This window comes from Pituophis catenifer, unplaced genomic scaffold (assembly GCF_029215685.1).
Source record: "Pituophis catenifer annectens isolate HBS135680 unplaced genomic scaffold, rPitCat1.0.hap2 SCAF_1, whole genome shotgun sequence".
Classification (NCBI taxonomy): Eukaryota; Metazoa; Chordata; class Lepidosauria; order Squamata; family Colubridae; genus Pituophis; species Pituophis catenifer.
In genome coordinates, this window is record NW_027256881.1 from 298,099,707 (window position 1) to 298,126,598 (window position 26,892).

The window sequence follows — 26,892 nt, forward strand, 5'->3', positions numbered from 1 at the left end:
AGTCATTGAAATTAAGGCCATATCCTAAGTTTTTCTCCCAAATGTTTAGCTGATTTTTAGCTATCGTCTCGGCTCTATCCTCATCTAATATAAAGTTATAGATTTTCGATAACATTTTCTTATCTGGTCCCCAAATAATTTTGTCAAAATATCCATATTTCATTTCAATACCACATTTATCTCTATCTTCTTGAAATCTAGACTTAATCTGGAGATATTTCCACCAATCCAGAATAAACCCCTGGTCCCTCAATACTTCCAAGGGTTTGAGCTTCCCTTCTTCATCCAAGATATCCTTATATGTGCCCATTTTATAGTTCCCTCTTCTATTTGGGGCCACTAGAGCATCCATAATCGACAACCAGCTAGGAACCTTGGTATATATCTTCTGTCTAATTTCCAGCCACGTACGAATCAATGTCTCTCTAATTTTATGTTTATAGAAATGAGTTTTCCTCCTATCCTTTGTATCCCAGAGGTAAGCGTGCCATCCTTCAAGGAGATCGTGTCCTTCTAGTGTCAAAATTCTACCTTCTTGTAATTTGATCCACTCCTTTATCCAAATTATTTTTGCCGCCTTTTGATATAATTCCCAGTCAGGGAGCCCGAACCCTCCCAAATTTCTTTTCCCTTGAAGTGTCTTGAGAGAAATCCTCGATTTCTTACCCTCCCACAAAAAATTCCTGATATGTTTATTCAAATCCAAAAAAAATTTTTTATCTAGTGATATCGGTATATTTTGAAATAGAAATAGAAATTTCGGTAAAATATTCATTTTGATCGCCGCAATTTTACCAGTCAGGGACAATTTAAGCCTCCTCCACCTATCGAGGTCTTGATTAGTTTTCTGCAATAAGGGGATATAGTTATCATCTTTTAATGAAGAAAGTCTCGCCGTAATCCATATTCCCAGATATTTTATCTTCTTAACTACCTGGAGGCCTAATAAATCTTCTAATTCTTTCGTTTGTAGGCTTGTCATATTTTTCACAATTATTTTAGTTTTGTTCTTATTAAGTTTAAGGCCCGCGACTTCTCCATAATTCTGAACTTCCTGCATTAATTTTGAGCCAGTGTCTAATGGGTCTTCTATTATGAAGGCAACGTCGTCCGCAAAAGCCTGTGTTTTAAATATTTCCTTCCTAATCTTCAAGCCTTTGATATTTTCATTAGTTCTAATCCTTCTAAGTAAGACCTCTAATGCTAGAATGTAAAGTAAGGGGGATAGGGGACATCCCTGCCTGACTCCTCTTTGGATCTGAAATGTCTGGGTTCTGTCTCCGTTTACTAATATATTTGCCCTCTGATTTTGGTAGATATTCTCTATCATCCTCCTAAAATTAGTCCCGAATCCCATTAAATCTATTTGGTTTATCATGAAGGTCCAATTCAAATTGTCGAATGCCTTTTGGGCATCGACAAACATTAAAGCCATCTGTTTTCCAGGGTGTTGTTCATAATATTCAATGGTATTTAGGACTGTTCTCAAGTTGTCTCTAATCTGTCTCCCTGGGAGAAAACCATTTTGATCCTTATGTATCCATCGGTTTAGAATTTTCTTGAATCTCTCTGCTATTATAGTCATAAATAATTTGTAATCTGTGTTAAGCAGTGAGATAGGTCTATAGTTGGAGATCTGCTTCGGGTCGGCACCTTCTTTCAGAATGATCGTCAAATACGCTTCCCTCCAGGAGTCTGGGATTGTTATGCCAGCAATAACATCATTTAGAATTTCTAACAGTTCCAGTTTCAGGGCATCATCAAGTTTTTGGTATAATTCCCCGGGGAGACCATCAGGGCCTGGGGTTTTGTTCTTCTTTATTTTGGATAAGGCGGTTCTTAACTCCCCTATGGTGATCTTTTCATTTAACATTTCCTTTTCTTCTTCCGGAATTTGAGGAAGGTTGGCTTCCAACAAATACTGTTCTACCTTGTTTAACTCAATTCCTTCATTTTTGTAAAGACATTCATAAAATTTTCTTATGCTTTCTAATTTGTCTTCTTCCTTCGTCAACAGAATGCCCTGTGGGTCTTCTAAAGCTAGTATTTGGTTTTTTTCGTTCTCTTTTTTAAATTTATATGCCAGCCATCTCCCTGACTTGTTAGCGTTCTCGAAACAATAGTGCTTAGATCTTCTTATTTTTTGAGCTACCTCCTCCTGGTCCAATAGATTCAATCTATGTCTCATCATCAACCACTGTTGTTTCATCGCCTCATCTCCCGGTCATTGCTGTAGTTCAACCTCAGTTTGTAATAATTTTTGAGTAAGTTCTTCTCTACTCTTTCTTTTTTCCTTATTTTTAAAGGCAGTATATGAAATAGCTACTCCTCTGACATAGGCCTTCATAGTGTCCCACACAATTTCTTTGGCTGTCCCTCGATTTCCGTTTTCTAAGAAGAAGCGTTTGATTTCTTCATTCAATTTGAGTGTGAACTCTTTTTCATTTAGGAGATTGGTCCTTAAGCTCCCTCTCTGTTGTATTTTCTTCGTATCATGGGACCAACTGATTTCAAGGAGCTTATGATCTGCCCAAGTATTGGTGCCCATGTTAACTTTCTTAATTTCTAACGCCAATTTTCTAGTAACCCAAACCATATCGATTCTGGACCAGGAATTCTGTGGGATGGAATAAAATGTAAATTGTCTGTCCTGGGGGTGTAAGGTGCGCCACATGTCAATTAGATTTATCTCATCCACCAAATCAAAGAAAGTCTTTGGTAAGGGAGATCTTTTATTCTTTTTGGTTATATCGCACTTATAATTGAGCTTTGGATCTACAATTCCATTATTTATTTATTTATTTATTTATTTATTAAATTTTTATACCGCCCCCTCTCCCGAAGGACTCGGGGCGGTGAACAGCCAAAATTAAAAACACACAATACAAATATTAAAATACATTAAAACAGAATTAAATTATCTTAGGCTTCTCCAATTTAAAACCCCATTACCCATAAAATTCACCAATTAAAAATTTTTTAACCCAGCCCGGCTTGCTGAAATAAAAACGTCTTCAGGGCCCGGCGGAAGGTCCGGAGATCCGGGATTAGTCGTATCCCTGGGGGCAGCTCATTCCAGAGGGCGGGTGCCCCCACAGAGAAGGCTCTTCCCCGGGGGGTCGCCAGCCGACATTGCCTGACAGACGGCACCCTGAGGAGACCCTCTCTGTGGGAGCGTGTTGGCCGGTGGGAGGTTATCGGAGGCAGAAGGTGGTCTCGTAAATAACTGGGTCCTAAGCCATGGAGCGCTTTGAAGATGAGAACCAACACCTTGAAGCGCACTCGGAAGACCACCGGGAGCCAATGCAGCTCGCGCAGGAGAGGTGTCACGTGGGAGCGCCATGCCGCCCCCATAAGTACCCGCGCGGCCGCATTCTGCACCAGTTGGAGCCTCCGAGTGCTCCTCAAGGGGAGCCCCATGTAGAGAGCATTACAGTAGTCAAGGCGGGAAGTAACGAGGGCATGAGTGACCGTGCATAGGGAGTCCCGATCCAGAAAGGGGCGCAACTGGCGTATCAGGCGGACCTGATAGAAAGCCCCCCTGGCCACGGCCGTCAAATGCTCTTCTAAGGACAGCCGTGCGTCCAGGAGGACACCCAAGTTACGCACCCTCTCCGTGGGGGCCAATGTCTCGCCCCCAATAGTCAGCGATGGCACCAGCTGACTATATCGGGACGCCGGCAGCCACAGCCACTCAGTCTTGGAGGGATTGAGTCGGAGCCTGTTCCGCCCCATCCAGACCCGCACCGCCTCCAGGCACCGGGACATCACTTCAAGGGCATCGTTGGGGTGGTCTGGGGTGGAGATGTACAGCTGGGTGTCATCAGCGTACAGATGGCACTGCACCCCAAAACCACGGATGATCTCGCCCAGCGGCTTCACATAAATGTTGAACAGGAGAGGCGAGAGGACCGACCCTTGTGGCACCCCACAAACCAAGTGCCTTGAGGTCGACCTCTGCCCTCCAGCCAACACAGACTGCGACCTGTCGGAGAGATAGGAGGAGAACCACCGTAAAACAGTGCCTCCCACTCCCAACCCCTCCAACCGGCGCAGCATGATACCATGGTCGATGGTATCAAAAGCCGCTGAGAGGTCTAATAGGACCAGAACAGAGGAGCAACCTCTGTCCCGAGCCCTCCAGAGATCATCAACCAACGCGACCAATGCCGTTTCCGTGCTGTACCTGGGCCTGAAGCCGGACTGGAACGGATCTAGATAGACGGTTTCCTCCAGGTACTGGGGGAGCTGTCGCGCAACCACACTCTCAACAACCTTCGCCAGAAAGCGAAGGTTGGAAACTGGACGATAGTTTGCTAAAACAGCTGGGTCCAGAGAGGGCTTCTTGAGGAGGGGCCTCACCACCGCCTCTTTCAAGGCGGGAGGCAAGAACCCCTCACTCAAGGAAGCGTTTATAATCCTCTGGAGCCAGCCTCGTGTAACCTCCCGGGTAGCCAGCACCAACCAGGAGGGACACGGGTCCAATAAACATGTGGTTGCGTTCAACCTCCCCAGCATCCTGTCCACGTCCTCGGGAGTCACAGGGTCAAACTCATCCCAGATAACCGTCTCAAGACAGACCTCGGACAACCCGCCCGTACCTACCCAGTCGGAGTCCAAGCCTTCCCGAATCTGAGCGACTTTATCGTGCAGATAATGCGCAAAATCCTCAGCACGACCTTGCAAGGGGTCTTCCCGCGCTCCCAGATGGAGAAGGGAGCGAGTCACCCTAGACAAGGCAGCTGGGCGATTTTCTGCCGACGCGATAAGAGCGGAAAAGTAATTACACTTCGCCGCCTTTATCGCCACTAAGTAGGTCTTGATATAAGACCTCACTAGTGTACGGTCAGATTCGGAGCGACTGGCCCTCCAACTACTCTCTAGGCATCTTTTCCGGCGTTTCATCCCCCTCAGCTCCTCGGAGAACCAAGGAGCTGGGCAGATTCGGCGCCGGGTCAGAGGCCGCAAAGGCACGACCCGATCTAAAGCACCAGCGGCCGCCCTATCCCAGGCGGTCACCAGGTCCTCAGTCGAGTCGCGTGCCAGAGTCTCAGGAAATGGCCCAAGCTCCATTCGGAACCTATCAGGATCCATCAGGCGCCTGGGGCGGAACCACCTAATTGGTTCCGCCTCCCTGCGGTGGGGCATAGCGGTCAGGAAGTCAAGTCTAAGGAGAGAATGGTCTGACCATGACAAGGGTTCAATAACTATATCCCCTGTATCTAAGCCATTCAACCACTGACCGGAGACGAAAACCAAGTCCAGCGTGTTTCCTCCTATGTGAGTGGGGCCCTGAATTAACTGGGTCAGGTCCATGGCCGTCATGGAAGCCATGAACTCCCGAGCCGCCTCAGATGCTTCACCGATGGACGGCAGGTTGAAATCCCCCATGACTAAAAGCCTGGGGGTATCAACCACCACCCCGGCTATAACATTGAGGAGCTCGGGCAGGGCCGCTGCCACGCAGCAAGGAGCCAGGTACGTAACCAGCAGGCCCAACTGCCTCCCATGGCCCCACTTCACAAGGAGAGACTCACAACCGGCTATCTGAGGTACAGTGGCCTCCCTAGGATCAAGACCTTCCTTTACAATAACCGCCACCCCCCCCACCCCTACCCTGGGCCCTTGGCTGATGGAATGCGCGGAAACCCGGTGGGCACAATTCTACGAGGGGGACCCCCCCCTCCAGGCCCAACCAGGTCTCAGTAATACCCGCCAGGTCCGCTCCCCCCTCCTGAACCAGCTCACAGATGAGGGGGGCTTTAAAATCCCCTAGCATACATATTTCAAGATGTGCCCAATTTGCCAACTGTTCCTGCAGTTTCCTATAGAATTTCCCTTGTTTTTTATTCGGTGCATAAACCCCTACTAATAGCAGTCTAGAGTTACCTCTCATTATTTCAACTATGAGTATTCTCCCTTTTTCATCTTTATATTTACATTCTGCCATTATTCCTTTCTTAACATAGATAGCGACCCCCCTTTTCCTTTTCTCAGCTAGTGAGGAAAATACTTTACCAAATTTACAGTAATTTAAATAGTCAGCTTCATCTTTTTTTATATGGACCTCTTGGATGCAGATAATATCGGGATTTTGTTTCACCAATTTCGACAATATAATCCTTCTTTTTTTGTAATCGTTTAATCCATTCGCATTTACCGATATGATCTTGGTATCGTTCATTCCTGAAATTGGTTTCTAGTCTCTTGTTCTTATTTACCTTTTAAAGTTACTGCTCTCACTGGTCTTGATTTTTTCCCTCTTTCCTCAGTATCCTCCTTTTTCTTCTCCTCTTCTATGTCTTCCCTAGTAATTTGCTCTTGGGATATCTCTTCTTCCGTATTTACTATCTCGTTATCCTCCTTACTGGTTTGTTCCTCCTCTCCTCCCCTTAGTTGTTCTAAAAAGTCTTGAGCATCACTTAGACAATCAATTCTTATTTTCCTCCCTTGCCAGGAAATTTGCAGTCCTTCTGGCAAAAGCCACCTAAAAATTATATTTCTCCTGTTTAGATGATTTGTCAAAAACCTATAATTTCTCCTTCTTTCCCTCACTCTTCTCGGAATTTGTTACAGAATATTAATTTCTTTTCCCCCATAGGTAATTTTTTCCTCCCGAGCTATATTATACAGGATATCCCTAACATTTTTTCTAGCAAAGCGCACATGGACCTCTCTGGGGAGTCTGTTTCTTCTTACGTAATTTGTCTGAACTCTGTACACCTCGTCAATCTCACGAATTATTTCCTGCTTGTCTTGCTGCAGAGTTTCTGCAATCAACTCCACTATCTTATCACCTAAATCCTCATCTTTATCTTCCAGGATGTTCTGGAAACGCAAGAAAAATGAGGCCTTGTCCATCTCAAGTTGGATCAGCGCGTCTTCTGTTTCTTTGTTTTGTGCCGACAAAGTTTGGTCTACTGTGTCCAGTTTTTTCTCGTTTTTTTCAATTCTTTGTTCTGCTTTTAAAATTCTATTTTCGTTACTAGCAATAGCAGTTTGGATCTCATTCATTTTAAAATCAAGAGCATGGATGTCTGATTTTAATTCGGAGTGACTATTCAAAAGTTTTTCTTGCATCGCAAGCATTGTTTCTTGGATTGACTGAAGAGATGTTTGTACCGTTTGCAGTGTAGGAGTTATAGGGGGTTTGTCTAGTTTCTGGAGACCTTCTACTGGTTTCTGGGTGGCTGGGGAAGACATCGCTAAGGTAGGTATAGATGTCGCTTTTTTACCAGTTTTTGCAATTGTGGAGGTCAAACTTGCCATTTCTTTCAGAACCGATTTTTGGTCTCTTATTATCTCCTCTATCTTTCTCCAAATTCTCATCCAGTGGCACTTGCCACGTTTTCTCTGAGGAGCTTTCTTAGACCTTTATTTCGCTCCTTTATTGGTCCTCTCTACACTCTCAATAAGTTCCAATTAATACTAAGTTCTAAATTTCCAAAATACTGTAGTAGGCTACTATAAAGTTTCCAGCAATTAACAATCACTAATTATATAATTATATAATTCTCCTCCAAATAGGTAGACAAAATATCGATACTAATCAATTAATCACTTAATAAAATCTAAATTCAATCTTAGAAAAGAGTAAGTAATATATGTAAATTGTTAAAGGCTAGCAGTACAAGTAATTATTTTAAGTTAATAAATTCTAATTTCAGATCCTAATGGATAGTATTGATATAGATAAATACAAATAGATATTCTAAATTGTATAAGTTGACCACAATAAGTTAATGAGTTAATAAATTCTAAGTTCAGATCTTAATAAAAGTTGGATATAAATAGATATAATAGATATAAATAAGTATAAATAGGTATAAATAGATTACAATAAATATAAATAAATATAAAATCCTATATAATAATTTAATTAGTAGGATACAAATCCAACCCTATTTTTTTTTCCCCTTAACTAGTAATAATTATAGAAATCTAAATTCTCATATATAATCAACCTTTTTTTTTTGTATATATCTATAAGATGGCTTAACAGGTCTAATTAATATTAAATATAAAATTATAAAATTAGAGAGAAAAACAGAGTTCACTTATTAATATCACAGATACTCAAGAGAAGGATAAGAAAAATATAAACATATAAATATGTGGGTATAAGTATGTTGTTTTATAGTATTTATAGTATTTACGGAGTTTTAGAGTATGAATAGGAGTTCTTCAGTTTCCCACTTTGCTGGGCTCCAACCAAACTCGATGGTGATAGTCTCTGCCAGAGCGTCTTCTTGCTCAACCACTGCTGTTCCGCTCTTCCGATTCAATGGACGCACTTCCTGTTTGCTGAAAGCCTCAAACAGCTAATCACTGTATTTCTCCTGCTTTCTTCCACTCAATCCCAATACCAAAAGCCAGCCACACCAATGGTCTTTCCTTTTTCTTTTACTCTCTCGCCACACCGCACTCTCCAGAGCTCCTTACAGACGCAATCCACTCCCCCCGTTTTCTCGTCTGCTCTTCGGCTTGTTGGATCGCCGGGAGTACAAGCTGCTCCACCCTCTCCGTCTCTGCCTCTCGCTGCTCCGAGCACTCCTCTCCCGACACCACCGATCCCCTCTCTACCGCATGATCGTAGGTATAGGGAAATAGGCTTAAATCTGTCACCGCACCTCCGATCTTCTTCTTAGCTTCCCGTCTTTGTTGGCTATTGCTGCTTCGCGCCCGCCATCAATGGCCGGCTCACCGCGTTGGCTAGACAGAGCCGCCTGGTCCAGCGAGAGGTGATTGCACCCACTTCCCGCTTGCCTGGCTTCCTCTTTTGCCCGCAGGGCTCTCCGGGTCCCGCGTCCCCCGAGGGGATCCCCAAAACGCAATGTTAAAAGGTGTTGAGGAGCAGCGAGCTCTCACTCAACACCCTGTCGCTGCAAATCACCAACCGGAAGTCCTATTTGTACATCTTTATTACCTTCTTAGAGTTCTAAACTTCTCAGTTTTGCAGCTTTTAAAGTGAAATTGAAAAAGATGAATTGTGGTTTCATGCAATAACCTTGCTGACAATGAATAATTCTTCCTCAGAATTCAGATCCCTCATGGATATTGCCAAAAGAGCAGTCCATTCCACTGAGCCTTTGAAAAAAAACCTTATTCCCCATATTGAGCAGCATCACAGTCAGATGTTGACTGTGTCTATGTGTTCTCACATGTGCTTTTAAATCTGCATTGACTCCTAGTGACTGCCACCTTAGACAAATCCCTGAAGCTTTCTTGGTAAAGTTAATCAGAAATGGTTTGCCATTGCCTCCTCCCTAGGCTGATAGACTGGCCCAAGGTCACCCAGCTAGACTAGAACTCACAATCTCCCAGTATCTAGCCTAATGTTTTAACTACTATACCAAACTGGCTCTCCATTGGGGGAAGCTTCTGGAGGGCATACAGTATAAAATTGGTTATGCAGATGCTGTTTTTGAGACAGTTATCTGTATATTTTTTAATGCCTTCCAGTGAGTTTTTGACTCCTGGTACCTGTCTGGACAGGTCCCTTCAGTTCTATTGGCAAGACCTTGGAAGTAGTTTGCCTCTAGGACTGACAAAGAATGACTGGCTCAAGATCACCCAGACGGCTTTGTGCCCAAGGTAGGACTAGAACTCATGACCTCCCAGTTTCTAGCCTAATGCCTTAACCATTACACCAAACTAGCTCAATGAGGTGATACCATTATTTTATTGGCAAAAAAGAGCAAGCTATATTTTTAAAGAATAGCAGATAAGGATTGATCACGATTTCTGGTATAAACATTAGGAAACAATTGCTATAGCCATGGTCATTAATTCACTGGTAAAAGTTAGGTAATAAATCTGAATTGTCAGCAGTTTTAAATGCTTCTTGGGAGTTCTCTTTAGGAATCCAATCTATTGTACTGTGCCTTGGGGATGCTCGAGCTGTATTTCTGTTAACACATTTGTTTCTTTCTGATTATATTAGGAAAATGAAACACAGCAAAACACACTATTAGGAATGATACTGGTGTAGTTTTAAGTAAATTCTTAGATATAAGGGCAGTAACCTGGGAAAAGTCCCATCAGATTCACAGAATCATTTTCTCACAGCGAAAGAAAACTTTTTACTTTACTTGCAAGTAAAAAACTAGGCTGTTAATGCTGAATGAATACTGAACCGAAACTGAAAAGCACATGAAAAAACATGTAACAAAGGTTATAATTAAGAAATGTGGATTCTTGTTAAGATCTGAGAAGGACTTACTTGAGATCATGGATAACAAATTGAACTTCAGCCAACCCTATGAGACAGCTGCTAGAACAAGAATTTTATCACAGCACATTCAATCTTTATTCTCCTCTACTTTGCACGGGTGAGACCACAACTGGAGAACTGTGTGCAGTTCTGTGCACTATATTTCTAGAAGAATATTGACATGTTAGAAGAGATTCAGTGAAGGGCAAAAAGATGATGCAAGGAGTTGAAGATGTACCCTATAATGACAGCATGAGAAAACTCGAAATGTTTGGTTTGGAAAAAATAAGGCCTAGGAGAGGCATGGCATCAATGTTCAGATTTATCAGTGTATCATAGAGAAGTTGTTCAGGAACTATTTTCCACAGAAACTAAAACCAGAACTAATGGGCTTAAATAGCAAACAGCTAGAATTTGTTTAAATAGAAGGAAAAAAGCTTGATGGTTAGTTCCGTATAACATTCTCCTCTATTGATCTATATCAGAGTCCATCTGTGGAAGTTTTTAAGAAAGATTGAGAGCCATCTTTTGAAAATGGGTTAATTGGCTGTCTTATATTGCAGAGGTTTGGATTAGATGCTCTTTTGCCCTTATAGTAATTCTTTAATTCTCTAATTCTTCCAGTCTTAGCCAGTCCTCTCCCAGAGGCAGTTTCTGGGAGTTTACAGCTAGGAAGTTATTAGAAATTTGCATTGGAGTTTGGCTGGGGAATTTGGTTGGAGGAAGGGTTAAATAACACAGGCAGTGACAGAAACCTTGTGGGCAGCAAAATGGTTGTGGTATGCAGTGGTTGTTTCCTGCCTGAAGATGACCCAAATTACATACACTTCTTATTGGATAAGAAAGTGGGAGGAGAATAAAGAATTTCTATATTGCAGTGTTTAAGGAAAAATATGATTTTTGGCAGGGCACCTGAAATCCCAGGAGAACATCCAAGGGTGGGCTTCAGATCCTTTAGCAACGGGTTCGCTGTCCCGTTGCTGGGTGGGCATGGGCATGGTGGGCATGGCCTAGTTGGATGCCTGCACCACAGCGGAGGGGGTGTTTTTCACCCTCCCCAGGCTCTGGAGGCTTTCCTCAAGCTTCCAGGAGGGTGAATAGTGCTTCCCCCGGGGTCCGAAGGCCCTCTGGAGGCTGGAAACAGGCCCGTTTCTAGACTTCCGGAACTTCCGGGAGACCCATTTTTCGCCCTCCCCAGGAGAGAATACTTTTAGCTCAGAGTTGAAATAAGGGCTCCTTGATTCTCTGAGCTTGGTTGTTTTCTTGCAGATGTTTCATTACCCAAACTAAATACCATCATGAGTAAGGAATGGGGTTTGCTTTCAGTTTATATTCTAGTGGCTTGCCCTGTAAGTGTTGGTGGGTATTGAAACACCCAGGATTATGGGTCTCATAAATTTCTACCTAACCACATACTTCCAATTTGATGGACAAACTTACCAACAAATTAAAGGTACCCCTATGGGACTGCTGCGTTCAGGATTTATAGTGGAGGTTATTATGCAATGTCTAGAAGCCATGGTACTTCTACAAATACAACCCAAAATATGGATCAGATACATAGTTGACACCTTAACATAAAAAAAAGGACCAATTAGAGAACACCCACAAAACAATAACATTTTCAAAAGAATCCAGTTAGCCAGAGAAGAAGAAAACAACTCACTACCTTTCTTGGACATCCTGACCAGCAGAAACCACAATACAAACTAGAAACATAGTGTACAGAAAAACCACCCACACCAACTAAGTGCTCCTCTACCAAAGTAGAAACTAAACCTCCCACAAGAGAAGCAGCCTAAGAACTTTATTTAGATGAGCACAAACTCACTGCAGCAATCCTGAGCAGCAGAAAAAGGAAAGAAGCATCTGTACAACATATTCCAACAAAATGGATATCTGCGCAACTTTATCAAAGAGTTTTCAACCTAACACAGCACAAGCCCTAAAAAGAATAACACTGCCATACATCAAGAACATCTCAGAAATCATGTACAGACTACTACAACTACATGGAATCAGCAACACATAAGCCAACTAAAACCCTTCAAAACATCCTAAGTAATCCAAAAGACCCAGCTGCCTTCAGGAAAAAACAGGAATCATCTACTACAACATACAGTATGACTGCAACAGTCATTAGGTAGGAGAAGCAGGCAGAAGACTGGCAGAATGCATCCATGAACACCAACTAGCAGTCAGAAGACATGATGAAAACTCTTTAATTTCACAACATATGGACATACTTAACCATAGTTTCAGTTGGGAAACTGTGCCATGCTAGATCAAGCCAAGTCCTAAAATGTTAGGGAATTTCTAGAAGTTTGGCACTCTTGATAAATTAGCTATCAATAGACCCATAGACAGAAACAATATCTATATACTGTGCAAAGAGATAATCAACAAGCCAAAAGCAGAAAAAGATGAAAACAGCTCCCACCAGCAATCAACATCTAGATGAGCTTTAATTAACTCCAAGATTAACTCCCAAGATTAACATCTGACCATCAATCAAGTAAACAATGCCCCAATCAAGGAACTACCAAACAAACCAACAGCCCAACCAAATAACCTCTAAAACCACTTTTACCGACACTGACAGGGCAAGCTACTAGAATATAAATTGAGAGCAAACTCCACTACACTGATGATGATGTTACCTAGTGTGGGTAATGAAACATCTGCAACAAAGCAACCAAGCTCAGAAAGAACAAGGACCCCTCACTGGTACCTTTAGAGCATGGGTGTCAAACTCAATTGCGTCAAGGGCCGGATCAAAACATATCGCACCATTTTTTGCCTTTGCGGAGCCAGGCTGGCCGTGACCTGCACATGACATATCTGGCCCATGGGCTGCCAGTTTGACAGGCCTGCTTTAGAGTCTGTCCATAATCACCTGAACAAAACTTGATATGGAACATAGTGGAATAACATTTGGACCATAATAGACTGAAGAAACCATAAGCTGCTTGGTAAGTAGCTCTGTGCTGAGAGGAACTCAAGAGCTATGTGCTGACTGATATAAAATTGTGAGTGTATCAATGTTGTCATTCAGGTTTCTGGATCCTGAATGTGACAGAGAAATTACCAAAAAGATTCCACCTGACATATCCTTTCTGTCTTGAGTCATGTAAGACAGATGGCACAGTCAGACGAGACCTTGAAAAGATTTTCAGAGATGATGAGGCCTTGCTTAATGAAAACATAATGAAAATAAAGTAACTTATCAATTCTAATTGAAGCCCAAGATGGAAAATAAAGTAGGATTCCAGGAGTTAGCAGTTGATTCTATAGATAGCATTGTTGAAAATGATTTAGATTCTATGACAATGGATTAACTATCTTTATGAAGGACTTCTAAAAAGAAATAGGCTATATCTTATAAAGACTCATCTGGCCTGTGGGCTGGGAGTTTAGATATTCTACTCCCCACCTGAAAGGGAGAGAAGGGGATAAGATAGGAGAGGCTTCTGTGGGGCAAGCCTGAGGGAGAGAAGGAGAGAGGAGAGGTCGATCGTAACTACTCATTAATTTTCAAGCTATAAGTGTTGATTTATCAGGCCTGATCACATAGTTTCGTAGGGGAGCACAGGTATCCAGCTAGTTTATTATAGATTTAAAGGACAGGGAGAAGACTCGGAGGAGGTTTTTCTGTATCAGGATCTGTCTTTCAGACAGGCATGCAGGGGTGATAAATAGAAGATTTCAGTTATCTTGACATCTACTGGGAATCTAATTCTACCAAGAGTTGAAAGTCCCACATTTTCCACACTTACTGACAACTTTATTTTCTGCACTGATGTTACATAGTTGGATAATAAAATGCCTGTAAGCAAACAACCAAGCTCAGAGAGTTCCAAGGACTCCACAATTACACCCTGGGCTATACATATATTCTTTTATTGAAACTTCAAATACCAGGGCCTTTCAGAATTCCAAAGGGCCCTAGGGCAACACTTCACTTTTCTATTGTATCCTTTGATCTCCTTCACACAGCATACGAAGTTGCAAGTTGCGTTGCAAATGTTTGCTGCGTGAATTGCAGTTGTTTCTGAATTCATATAACATGCTCACAGTTTTCTTGCACAATTTGCTAAGCCAAAAACAGAAGCAAGGTTATGGATAACATTATGAGTGAATTTAGCTGAATTCACTCTACCTTTCTTTTTCTTCCATTGTTATTGTTTCCTTGAAATCAATGACTCAGTAAATGGGAATTCAGGAAAAGAAGAGATCTACAATATTGACATTACGTTTGAAATTATTTATACTTGGGTCAGTTTTCTTCCCTTGTATGAAAAGTATCAACTCTTCTTTTCATTTTGAATATTGAATCTTATTTTGAAAAGGATGCCATTTGAATGTGGGTACAAAGTAAAGTGTTCCTGTTGCCCTTCTGAAAGGTTTGCCTACATTTTTCAGAGACAAATATTGAATTCAAAAGGTCTTACTCTCAGGAAATGATGCACTGGATCATAGTCTCTCAGCATAACACTTTGCATACTTAATGTATTCTTAGGTGTACATCAATAGTCCAAATCTCTTTTCTTCTTTCCCTTGGCTGCTGTATTGCCCTTACCTTAATTTTCCTAATACCATTTCCTTTAAAAAATAATAGTAACAAATAGAAGCAAAAACCAGCTCCCCCGCTTTAAAAATTGAGTTGCATTGCACGGTCACATAATATCCGCCAGAAATATGAGCATAACAATATGATATTTTCCAGTGCTGATATGCTCAACCATCATGACACTCCTTTTTCCACACATACAAAATGGGTCTACTGGTGGACAATAGATATTTGCAGAACAAATTTGGGCCTAAAGAAGCTTTAGTCCAACATTAGTTTACAACTGTGCTTAGCTAAGGCATATGGAATCAGATAACATGAGGTCAGTGACTAGCATCTGCTTTTTGACCCTGTTGTGCTAACTTGGGTGAGGTTATTTATTTATTTAGCGTAGGATGAGAACATGACTTGGGTGAGGTGAGTTCTTCGGATTCATCTGTGTGTTTGAAAGTTCAACTTAGTCTTATCAGTAAAATGTATGAACATGAAATATTTTTGCTGCAATAAAAATGCAACTGAACTTGAGGTGTTCAGTGTACATGGAGCATAAATCTGTATGTAGTTATTCATGCCATTTCATGTAAGACATAGTGTGAAATAGCATTGAAGTTCATTTTGCAATCTTTGATTCATGATCTTATTTGGTTTTTATTTTTCTCCCACTCTGGGATTCTTGTTTCTGTTTAATTAGATAATGATTCGTGCATATCCCAAATTGATGTTTTCTAATCGCCATTCTATTCATGTGCTTGAATATTATTATTGCTTTTTGTTTTTCATAAACACAAGTCCACAATTACTGGACAGTTTGTATGTGCACATGTTCCTGAAGATGAGCACCAATGTTATGGAAGCGATGATGCAAACTTGTATGCATCAAGCTTCCAGTAAACGCCAAAATTGCAACACTAGAACAAATTCACAAGATTGTTTGGGGCGAATAATATTTTTTTCATTTGAATATGTAAATTCTGTGTTTAAGAGTTCATTCCTTAGGCTGCAAAATATAGCAAAATTCAGAGCATGATGTAAATTCAATATTTCTGTATCTTTCAGGCTTAAACACAGGTTGCTTCTATGCCCTCTCAACTTTGCTAAATCGCATGGTAATGCTGCATTATCCAGTAAGTAATTCTCTGTTGAGGTATCACCATCCTGATTTGACACTGAAAATAGTATCACTTTGTGTGGAGGTTCCTTCCTTCCTTCCTTCCTTCCTTCCTTCCTTCCTTCCTTCCTTCCTTCCTTCCTTCCTTCCTTCCTTCCTTCCTTCCCCTGCATCAATCTGATACTTAACTAACATGACAGAAGTTTCCATATATGAATCTCTGTCTCAATATGCCATCTGAAATGGAAGAGAAGTGATTGTAAAGCCAATTTGGATTCTGATTAGATTAGAACAAGATTCTCTTTAAACCTTAAGTGAAAACTGCAGATACTGTCTTTAAAGCCCAGCAAGAGAAAGAGCAACAGCAGGCAATATTTAAACCTTCTCATTTCTATTGTTATCTTTTGGCTGGCCAGCTTCTCCCTTTTTGATTTCAGATTCTGCTGTTAGATATTTTGTCCTTGAAAAAAAGCAAGAGCTAAATTTTACAAGGGGAAGTCACAAGGGGAAGGCAAAGAAAACTCACTTGTATAAAAGAAATTTAATGGACTAATGGGGTAAAGTAGTGTTAATTTAAGTGGAATGTCTGTTAAGCCAGTAATAGATTTTAGAAATGCATATTTTGCATAGTTTATGCATGTGTAAAATAGGAATATACTGATTTTGTACATTTTATCATTTTAGACATGCATAGAATGGCAGATGGGATTTTACACATATCCAGGAATGTATAGTGTATATAGATAGATAACCAGCTCAGCTGAAGTCTGTTAAATCAAAATGTATGAAACTGCCACATAGCTGTGCTATTTTGCCCCCTTATTTCATCTGCTTAACAATCTTATAAAACACATGAGGTTTGAACACCATAACTAGACCAAGAGTATGTTAATGTCGTGTTTGGGATGTGGCTCAGGTCCCAAAGAACTTGCTCTACCTGATGTATAGACTTGGGCCCTTTAGAATTTTCTAGCCGGGCAGAACTTTACTGAGAACTTTGAGAGTTGAAGTCAACATAACTGAAGAGTGTTCAAGCTGGGAAAAGCTGTACTATATTGTAGCACTGTGGCAAATTTATCCTGACTCTTTCCACTTCTGTTTTTCATGAAGTAAAAAAACCCTGATGATGTATGCATTCATGTTTTGTTCCAGGGAGAAAATCTAAATGCTGGTCGAATTGGTCTTACCATTATAGTGGCTGGCATGTTTGGAGCTTTGATTTCTGGCATCTGGTTGGACAGGACCAAAACATATAAGTAAGTGCTTTATTGTACTTCTTTCCTCTCTCTGCTTCTTTGGAGAAGAGGTAGTTTTTTTCAGTGAATAGATCAGGGATATAGGAAGGAATCAACAACATTTTCTGATCTGGGGCTACACTTTAATTTTTGGGCACTCAATTTGGGGGTTGCAGGAGATGGGGCTATTGATATAGTGATAACACCAGAATGTGTGGAGCCCAAATGTTCAATCGCTTTTTTCTTTGAGAAGGAATTAAGTAAAATGGGTACCTAAAATCTTGGCTTAAGACACAATTTTTTTCATTCAAAATCCTTACCAATGAAGGATATAATTAACTTTCGAATTAAAAATGTTATTTTTTCTACAAAGTTTAAAGCAGTTGTTTTTACATCATCTTTAAACAAGTAATTGTATAATGTATATACTGTATAATAACGATATATATAAAATCTTTAAACAAGTAACAATTCCATCTTACTTTCCTTTCTTCTACATAGTACCTTGTCATTTGCTCTAGATACAAAGAAACAAAATTGTCCAATATCTTACATTTTTTAAACCATCATCATTCAAACTTAATTGAGAAAAATGCCTGTAGAAATTATGTCCACAGGATTCTTGTAAATAAAAAGAGTGCTAGTAGCTGGTATTTTGCTTTATAGCATGCCAGCTTCCTATTTATTTAGAATTTAATGCAAAGGCTACAAAAATAAGGCCAGGTAGAACAAGGAACATGATGGAAGTTCAATTCTGATACAATACTATATTTATAAAGAATGAAGAAATTATCTGGCTCTGTCAAGTCTAATTTGATTTCGCTATTTAATTTTAGTCAGGTTAGACTTTCATTAAATGATAATAGAAAATAGATAAAAAAGAGGTCCAGAGTTAATGACTGGGGTGGCATATAAATCTATAAAATGTGTATGTGTGTGTGTGTGTACTTGTGTTTATTGTAAAGTTAGAACAATGATTACATTGTTCTGGGGTTGGGGGCGATAAATTTGAATAAATTCTAAAAGTGCTTTTCTTTGTTACAGACAGACAACACTGGTTGTTTACATCATGTCATTTGTGGGTCTGGTTGTTTATACTTTTACCCTGGATCTAGGTCATATCTGGGTGGTCTTTATAACAGCTGGTGTACTGGGGTAAGTTCACTTCTCCTTTTGGGTTACTTTACCATGTGAAAGTGTTTTGATACTTTCTGTGCCACTGAGATAATCTCCAGTTGCTCTGCAGTGTGTAAAAAAGAAAGCGAAGCTACTAATGATCTTCTTCTCCCAAGGAGAACAATGAGATGTATATGGCAGCCATTGCAGGTTTTCTTGTTTCTCTTAAATGAGGATTCAAGGAAGTGTAATTCTTCTGACAAAGTGAGACAAAGTATTGATGGGAAGCAAGTGGAGTTAGGTTTTTGAGATCTGAGAAAAATGAACTTGGAGTAGCATCGTCTCTTTAAAACACCAAGGGCATGACATTTCATAAGTGCTGATGCTGAAGTGTTTCCTACATCTATTCTGACAGCTTTTTCATGACGGGTTACCTACCTCTGGGCTTTGAATTTGCAGCAGAGTTAACGTATCCAGAATCTGAAGGAACATCGTCAGGCCTTCTTAATGTTTCTGCACAGGTTAGTTCGAGAAACGTAGCGAAGAGACATTTCTAGGTCCGGCTTTGCTATTCTGCAGGAATATAGCACCACCTGTTGATAAATCAAAACATTCCATCATGTTCTGTTATCCAGCATAGTCTCCCTAAAATTGACTACTACTGCTTTCCAAACAAGTTTGAAGATGACAAAAATTATACTTCTTTTCCTTTTATAGTAATATAGTTAAATACATATGATGCATTTTACTAAATACAATTCTGTAGTCAAAATATGAAGTCTTCTAATAATTTTGACCTCATTTATAGTCAGATACTAATAGTCATGTGGGCTGAGATGATGAGTTGATAGTTTTTTTTTTTATTACAGTTGAGAACATCAGAGATAGGCAAAAAATCTTAGAACTGGTGAACAACTGTATTTTGTTCAGTTCTTTAATATCTCTTTTATCTTGTGCTAGGTTTTTGGAATAATTTTCACCATTAGCCAAGGACAGATCATTGATCACTTTGGGACTAAAGCTGGGAACATCTTCCTTTGCATCTTCCTGTTCATTGGTGCTATTATCACTGGTAACTACATTCTTCAAATGTTTGTTACTTATTTCTGCACTTTTGCCTATAAACTTAATGTGATCAGCAACTACCTTAATAGTGAACTGCTAGTGTCTCTAGAAGAAATAGGCCTCTGCCAAAAATTGACAGATTTACAATCAGAGGTCAGGAATAAAGTTGATATCCCTTCTGTCATTGCTTAATTGAAAACATGGCCCTGTTAAAAATCTATTGCCCACAAGGATTCTAATTGAAATCCCTTTCTGAAGAAATCACCAGCCAAAAGGCTAAGTGAAGTATGTTGTAATGCTTTATCCACTCATGGTCATATAAGGGCTTTTGAGGATTAAAAGAACTCCTGTTTAAGAAGGGATTGCTGTAGGAGATTTGGCAACTGTCCTCTACTTTGGTCACTGTCGCATTGAATTACAGTAATACACTCTATTTGAAGTTGCCCTTGAAGAGTAGATGGAAACTCAAAGTGGTGTAAAATATAGCTGGTAAGAGTAGGACGCTGAGCTTGTCGATCGAAAGGTCGGCAGTTCAGCGGTTCAAATCCCTAGTGCCACGTAACAGGGTGGGCTCCCATTACTTGTCCCAGCTTCTGCCAACCTAGCAGTTTGAAAGCACGTAAAAAATGCAAGTAGAAAAATAGGGACCACCATTGGTGGGAAGGTAACAGCGTTCCGTGCACCTTTGGCATTTTAGTCATGCTGGCCACATGACCACGGAGATGTCTTCGGACAGCACTGGCTCTTTGGCTTTGAAACAGAGATGAGCATCGCCCCCTGGAGTCAGGACTTACTAGCACATATGTGCGAAAGGAACCTTTACTTTAGTTCAAGTTAATGTAATAATATGCTCTAAACTAGTTAGTTTAGAGCATATTATTTACTTTTGCAATGTTTGCACTTTTTTCCTAACCACAATTCAAAGTGCTAGTTTACTATGGACAAATCCTTTAAGTAGTATGTGTAAAGCTTATATGTTCACCTCCTCCTGCTTGAACTTGCTCCTGTGCCTTTTTGTGGAGTATAAACTAGCTATTTTGGTTGTGGCAGCCATATTCTTAAACCTGTCCAGGAATGGAGTCACTATGTGCAAAATCTAGCAATTCTGATCCTACTCTGAAGCACACTGATTCAACTTGCTAGAGGAGTGATCTGTAATTTTCTAGAAGACATTCCTCCGAATCAGAAGTGGTGACTGCATGTGTCCCTAGTTAGCACCCAACATTTTTACACTTGTTGTTTTCTAAGTTTTAGTCTCCAACAGCAGGGTATTTTTAACTGACTTAAATGCTTTTTTTATACTTTTATTTTGATTCAGGGTTTTGTGTTACCTGCATATTCTTAGGGACCAAAGTTAAAACTTTTGTAAAGAAGTTAGAATCATTATTTATTTCTCCATCATGATGATCAATATGAATTATTTTGTTCTACATACTTCCTTAGAGTCCTATGCATCTATTCTGTGTCCTACCTATTGAGTTATTAAGTTCAAATTGTCTTTCAATTGTACATCAGCTTTCATCAAACCTGATCTCCGAAGACAACAGGCCAATCTGGATAATGAACAGGCTGTGAGTAAAATAAAATATAACCTATAATTTATGTCCATTGTCTCCAGTGATATTGCTGTTTTCACGATGAGTAATTAGGGTATCTCAGGAGTATAGGAAGTAAATTGCTTGAGGAAGTATCTCAGATGGCTTGAATGTGCCAAGTGTGGATTCTGAAGTTGAGTGGGGCTCAGTTTTCTTTAAAATAGCAGAGCATAGCCTGTGCTCATTTTTCCTACTGTCCAGCCACAAGGCCCAAGCAAAATGCAGATAATTTTTCAGTGTGAGGCAAGCATGCATCCATAGCTTGCATAGTGATACATATTTCATGTAACAAATATATGAAATATATATGTATGAAGGATGAGTAGGTCAAGTGAAGTGGTAGACTGAGAAAGTTGCAATTGGAAGGCATTCATAAGATTCTCAGAAAGAGGTGACATTTTTAGAGGAAAAAGTGTATAAAGCTGATATGGATGTAATGAGGTAAGAATGGTGAGCACAGATGGACACGTATAGTGAATGATATTGGTATACTTTAGATTTAGCTTTATTGCCTTTTATTTTTATTTTTCATACTTTAATTTCTTTGGCTTAGTATTTCTTATTCCTTTTTGCACTTTACATAATATTGCTATCCCAAAAGGAAATGATACAATGCCCCCCCCTCTATATAGACCTTTTTATAGAAGTATAGTCCTAAATTAAATAAGAATTACCACAGTTTTTAATGGACATGAAGATACAATTGAGAAAAGGCAAAAAAGAGGAAGGGACTGGCTGGAAGGACTATAAAAACTAGAAAGCAAGTAATAAATATTCAAATAAATGATGCCAGATTAATGTGGAGACAAGGATGGAGAAAAGAGAGGCATAAATTGGCCAAAGCCTCTGTCGCTAGGCTATAAAATTTGGATGTTAAACTCACACTTCAGTGACTAAAGCTTGTTATGCCTGGATTTCTCAATCATAATAGTCAATAAGAAAAATATCTATAGTCCACATTTCCTGGGCTACTATGGCAATAGTAGCCCAGCTGTCTCTGCAAATATATTGATTCATTATTCATGAAGTCATGGTATTAATCATGGCTGGTTATATATTGTTTTCTTTCCTCACAAGAAAAATAACATCTTTGAGAGTGATGTGAATTTATGTACATTTCCCTTTTTTTGAAAGAGTGATAAAGAAGTTCCTTAGCCAGAAAAGCCATATTGCTTTTATAGGGATGGAAGAATGCTCTTTCAAGAATACTTATTATGAAAAAAATTGTAGCTATTTGTGAAACGGGTTCTCCTCACTAATTGGCAAAAAAGTACTTTGTATGTTGTCAGTTAACTGCTTGGTTCTCCAAAGATAATGAGGAAACAAGAAGGACTTGCTTAATCTCAACTATTGCTAGTTCAGTTTAGGATGATAAGAGGACTGCACGTCAGTCATAAAACACTATACAGTGTCTGCTTTTTCTCTTCGGTGGATTTTCTGTATGAAAAAAAAGAGTAGTGGAAAACCAAGCACGTTACAAATAGAAAACAGAAATACCTGGATCTCCTGTAAAATCCTGTGAATGAAGTGATGCGCCTATACACTAAAAACATTTGCACTACGTGGAAACATCCTTAAATTTGTTTAGTTAGTGAGTGGCACATTTCAAATTTTTCTTCTTCTTCCATTCTGGATCTAATGATTAACTGTGTTTTAACCTGCTAACCAAGAAAGCATATCTTCAAGTAACACATTATTCTGGCATGTATAATTGATAGAAAATGTAAAGAGAAATAAAAACTATGTTCTATCATGTACCTGCAGTCTTGGTACAGCAAAAAATGACCCCTTTTAACTGCTGATCTTTGTTTTGCTTTTCTCTAACTATTGGTAATTTATTTGGAGGAACATGTCCATGCTATATTATTACACCTGTTCAGATTGAGGATAATGTGTGCAGACATAGAGCTCTCATTTTGAATTTGCTTTGTTCACCTTAAATGATATTATCACAGCATTGTTTATTTTATCTAATGTTATCACAGCATGGAATGGTGACACACTGGCCATGTTAAGACAAAAAGAAGAGTTAGTATCTTGAATGAAAAGCTAAAACTAGATAATATTGGACCAAGAGTTGCTTTAGTTTCATTGCAAAACAGATTGGGAATTGTTCTAATCTGTTAGAATCTGTTAGTTAGTTAGAATCTGTTCTAACTTAGTCATATTTGACATGGGAGAAGGAGTAAACGTGGATTTTTAATTATTCTCTGTAAATCAATGTATTTTTAAAAAAGGACATAAAATAGTATTTCTTAATTTCTCTGGTGGCAATCAGGGCACTACAGAAAATAGCCATGTTCCGTGACAGGGGCATAAATGAATATGTGCTGTTAGGCTCTGAGAAGGCTTACCTTAGGCAAGGTCAGCCATGTCTTGCACATAGCTCTCACCTATGTTTAGGATATTATTTCAAAAGCAATGATGGAAAATATCGTATTTTCCAGCGTATAAGACGACTTTTTAACACATGAAAATCTTCTCAAAAGTCGGGGGTCGTCTTATACGCCGGGTGTTGTTCTCCTGTAACCAGGCAGACCAGCCCGAAAGGCTCTGACGAGCCTTAAATGGCTCTGGCGATCCAAGCTCTGACGATCCCAGCTGAGTTGCCTGCTAATCAGGCAATGCAGGTGGGATCGCCAGAGCCATGTAAAAGGAAAAAAGTTTTTTCTTTTTACATGGCTCTGGCGATCCAAGCTCTGACGATCCCAGCTGAGTTGCCTACTAATCAGGCAACGCAGCTGGGATCGCCAGAGCCATGTAAAAGGAAAAAAGTTTTCCCCCTCCAGCTTGCTTACCTTAGCTGCTAGTCCCAATGCTTGCCTTGAATCCATTCCATCAGCAAGCCACTCCCTGCCTGCAATCAAGCAGGCAGGGAGTTGTGGACTTCAACTCCCAGAATTCCTCAGCCAGCAAAACAAAGCTGGCTGAGGAATTCTGGGAGTTGAAGTCTACAAGTCTTAAAGTTGCCAAGGTTGGAGACCCCTGTTCTATTGAGTAAGTTTTTTTCCCCTTTGGGAGCTTTAAAAAAAACAGTTAATTGGGGGTTTTTTTAGTTGTTCTTTTTTAGACCTAGCCATTTAAAGTTTAGGAAGTTTTAAATTTAGTTTTCATATAAAAATAAAATAAAATAAAAATAATATTTGTGCAGCTTTCTGAGATTTAGTGTGTTTCTGTAGTGTTTCACTCTAACTACACAAACACAAAAAATCTCACAAAGCTGTATGTGGAATTTTGTGTGTGTAAAGTGTGAAAGTTGTTTTTTGGGGGCTTTTTGTGGCTGTGTTAGGTTCCTGCTTGTTGCAGGGGCCATTTTGGGTCTAGCACAGCTGCTTTTACATTGTGGGTGAGCCAGTTGTGTTGTGTTGTGTGTGTGTAAAGTGTGAAAGTTGTTTTTTTTGGGCTTTTTGTGGCTGTGTGAGTTTCCTGCTTGTTGCAGGGGCCATTTTGGGTCTAGCACAGCTGCTTTTACATTGTGGGTGAGCCAGTTGATGTTTTTTAATTTTTATTTGGTGTGCGTTGGAAGAGGGGTAGTCTTATACGGCGAATATAGCCCAAACCCTGTATTTTAACAGGAAAAGTCGGGGGTCGTCTTATACGCCCAGTTGTCTTATACGCCGGAAAATACGGTATGTAAGAATAATGGGGAGACAGGTTATACAAGTTACATGAACATGTGTGCTTTGCAGAGGATTTGTTTTGTTCAATTTGAAAGTTTAATTTTCATATTGAAGGTTCAATATATGAGCATTTAGCACAGTTCTAGGGAGAATGAAATCTTTCCATATGAGATGCTTCTCATATGGAGAGGCATCCCAGGCTCAAAAGGTTGTTGCTGCCTTGGAAAAGTAGACTTGGAAAGCCAAACATCATACTGTATAAAGTGTTTTCGACGATCCATCCTGAGGCTGAGGTGCTCGTTACTTCCATTTTTATCTGGTTATGAAAGAATAGCTGGGGCTCTCTGCAGTACCATTTTTTTGTTCCGTTCTACCCCTTCATGGGATTGTGACATTTGGCTGTTTTGCAGAGACTCCAAAGCAGTAACAGTCAGATAATGAATTATGGAGTTTGTACCTTATCCCCATCATTTCCCATCCTTGCTCAGTAATTCACAAACCAAAGGTAGGAGAATCATATTAACCTACTTAGACAACTGCTTATGTGAGGCTGCAGTAGTACCAACCCAGTGACAGATTCTAGATCTAGAAGTATTATGGGGAAACTGTACTAAAAGTGTAACAGTTAAGGTACATTCTGTGAAAAATCATACTACCTGTTCACCACAACTGGTAGAATAAACATTGTGGTGGTTTTTAAAATGTTTTTAAAGTTTTTATCCACATCTGAGTGTTTTTTAGATTATTATCTGCTTTCAATTCTTTTGTATGTCACCCAGGGTCATCCATTCTGTAAGGGTGGGTATATATATAAATTTTCTAAAGGCAATAAACAAATGAACAAATGACAGGAAGAAAAGAATGGTATGGATTTATATCCTGAAGCATTTTTGTCATAATAATTTTTTTTCTGGAGTTAACTCTTCTTCAATTACAGTATATTAAAAATTCATTTTTCTTACCTCTACCTTAAAAATTCACTACCTGTACATCTTGTTTGCAAAAATGTAGAGCTTCTCATGATTCTTGAAGCACTGAAGTATATTTAAAAGACAAGAGTTGTTGTTTTTACAGGCATTAAATTTATAGACGCCTTTTCGTCCTAATTTCACCAGGAAATTTCAGGAAAGCCTTCAGCTAATGGATATTCAATGCAAATGAGATTCATTCAAAATGAGACCTTAGGAATGGATTTGGCTCCCAATGTAGTTTTAAACAAAGACTAAAGACTACAGACTATGTAGTCTTTCAGTCTAGGAAGGAAATATTAAATCTTTCATATAAGTCAGCCCCTGGATTGGTGCATTTTTTAACTACTGCAGCTCACAAAGCATTTTAATTCTTTCCTCAAAGAGATTTTCCTTATTCTGCTTAATACTTCGGACTTTCTGTGCTCTGGGCATGTTAATTTGGCTAAACTGTATATTTCCCTTTTTTCATAATTTGCTTTCCCGGGTCCATATTTGTATTCATTTTTCTTGCTCACCAATCTCAAGTAGCAGTTCCTTACAGCAAGGGGACAAATTTAAGATGTAAGCAATTGCCAATATTGGATTGAATTTCAAAGTAGTTAGCCAGAAGGTGGGGCTGGTGATAGAGAATGCTAGCTTTATTTATATACATTCAGCTTTCAAGTTCACTTTTGATTGGTGAGTAGTTGAAACTTGAACTCTCATGTATCTTCAAGGTTGTATTTCTTCTGTTGTAGAACAGTGAACAGTGAAATTGAGGACACCATCAGCGTTATTTTTAGTGCTGCTTTTCTTTTTCTTTTTCTTTTTTTTTTTTTACAAAATAAAGCTTATGAATATGGCTACTGTCTCAGGGTGCAATCCTCACTTAAAGTGAAAATGTAAAGCTTTTTAAAAATAAAATCTTGACTTAAGGTTCTCCTAGGGTTCTAATTGTAGGTAATAATATTTTCTGTTTTGAAAATGATTTTTTTTTGTAAAATAGTAAAGTTATTTCATTTTTTCTGCCCTAAAGTTTGCTTTTCCATAGGGAGGCCCAGAAAAAGAATCCCTTTATGTATTTGTTTCTAGGAACAGTAAAATATTGTCTAAATAGTACTGTATGCCAGCATCATAAATCAGTGGTTTAATGACTGCTACTTTTCATGAATAAAAGTGAGTATTATTTAGACTGTTCTTTGATCTCAAAGGTTCAGAGAGCCTGGGATATACCTACTCAGCAAAATGAGTACTCCACTTTAAATTATAATAGAAGCAAAGAGTATCAATGTGGCTTTAAACTCACATCAAGTTAGCAAAATTTCAGCAGGGTGGTGAGCTAGACGATAAGCCGGAAAGTGGTAGCATTTTACGTTTGAGGTTTTTAAGATGGTAGGAGTCTTTCTGCAGCTATTCAAGC

General features: G+C 39.5%; 1 protein-coding gene across 2 annotated transcripts in view; it reads left to right on the top strand.

Annotated features, from left to right (window-relative positions):
• Positions 1-26,892, top strand: part of FLVCR2 (FLVCR choline and putative heme transporter 2) — a 51,490-nt gene that overhangs the window by 23,089 nt on the left and 1,509 nt on the right. The window contains exons 4-10 of one of the 2 annotated variants that reach the window (XM_070940968.1): positions 15,840-15,907; positions 17,044-17,147; positions 18,171-18,281; positions 18,658-18,763; positions 19,203-19,314; positions 20,823-20,878; positions 24,933-25,027. In XM_070940968.1, coding sequence (XP_070797069.1) covers positions 15,840-15,907; positions 17,044-17,147; positions 18,171-18,281; positions 18,658-18,763; positions 19,203-19,314; positions 20,823-20,878; positions 24,933-25,013 — 638 coding nt within the window. In that variant the 3' untranslated portion in view covers positions 25,014-25,027. The remainder of the gene's footprint in view (positions 1-15,839; positions 15,908-17,043; positions 17,148-18,170; positions 18,282-18,657; positions 18,764-19,202; positions 19,315-20,822; positions 20,879-24,932; positions 25,028-26,892) is intronic. The other variant, XM_070940978.1, reaches the window with a different exon arrangement.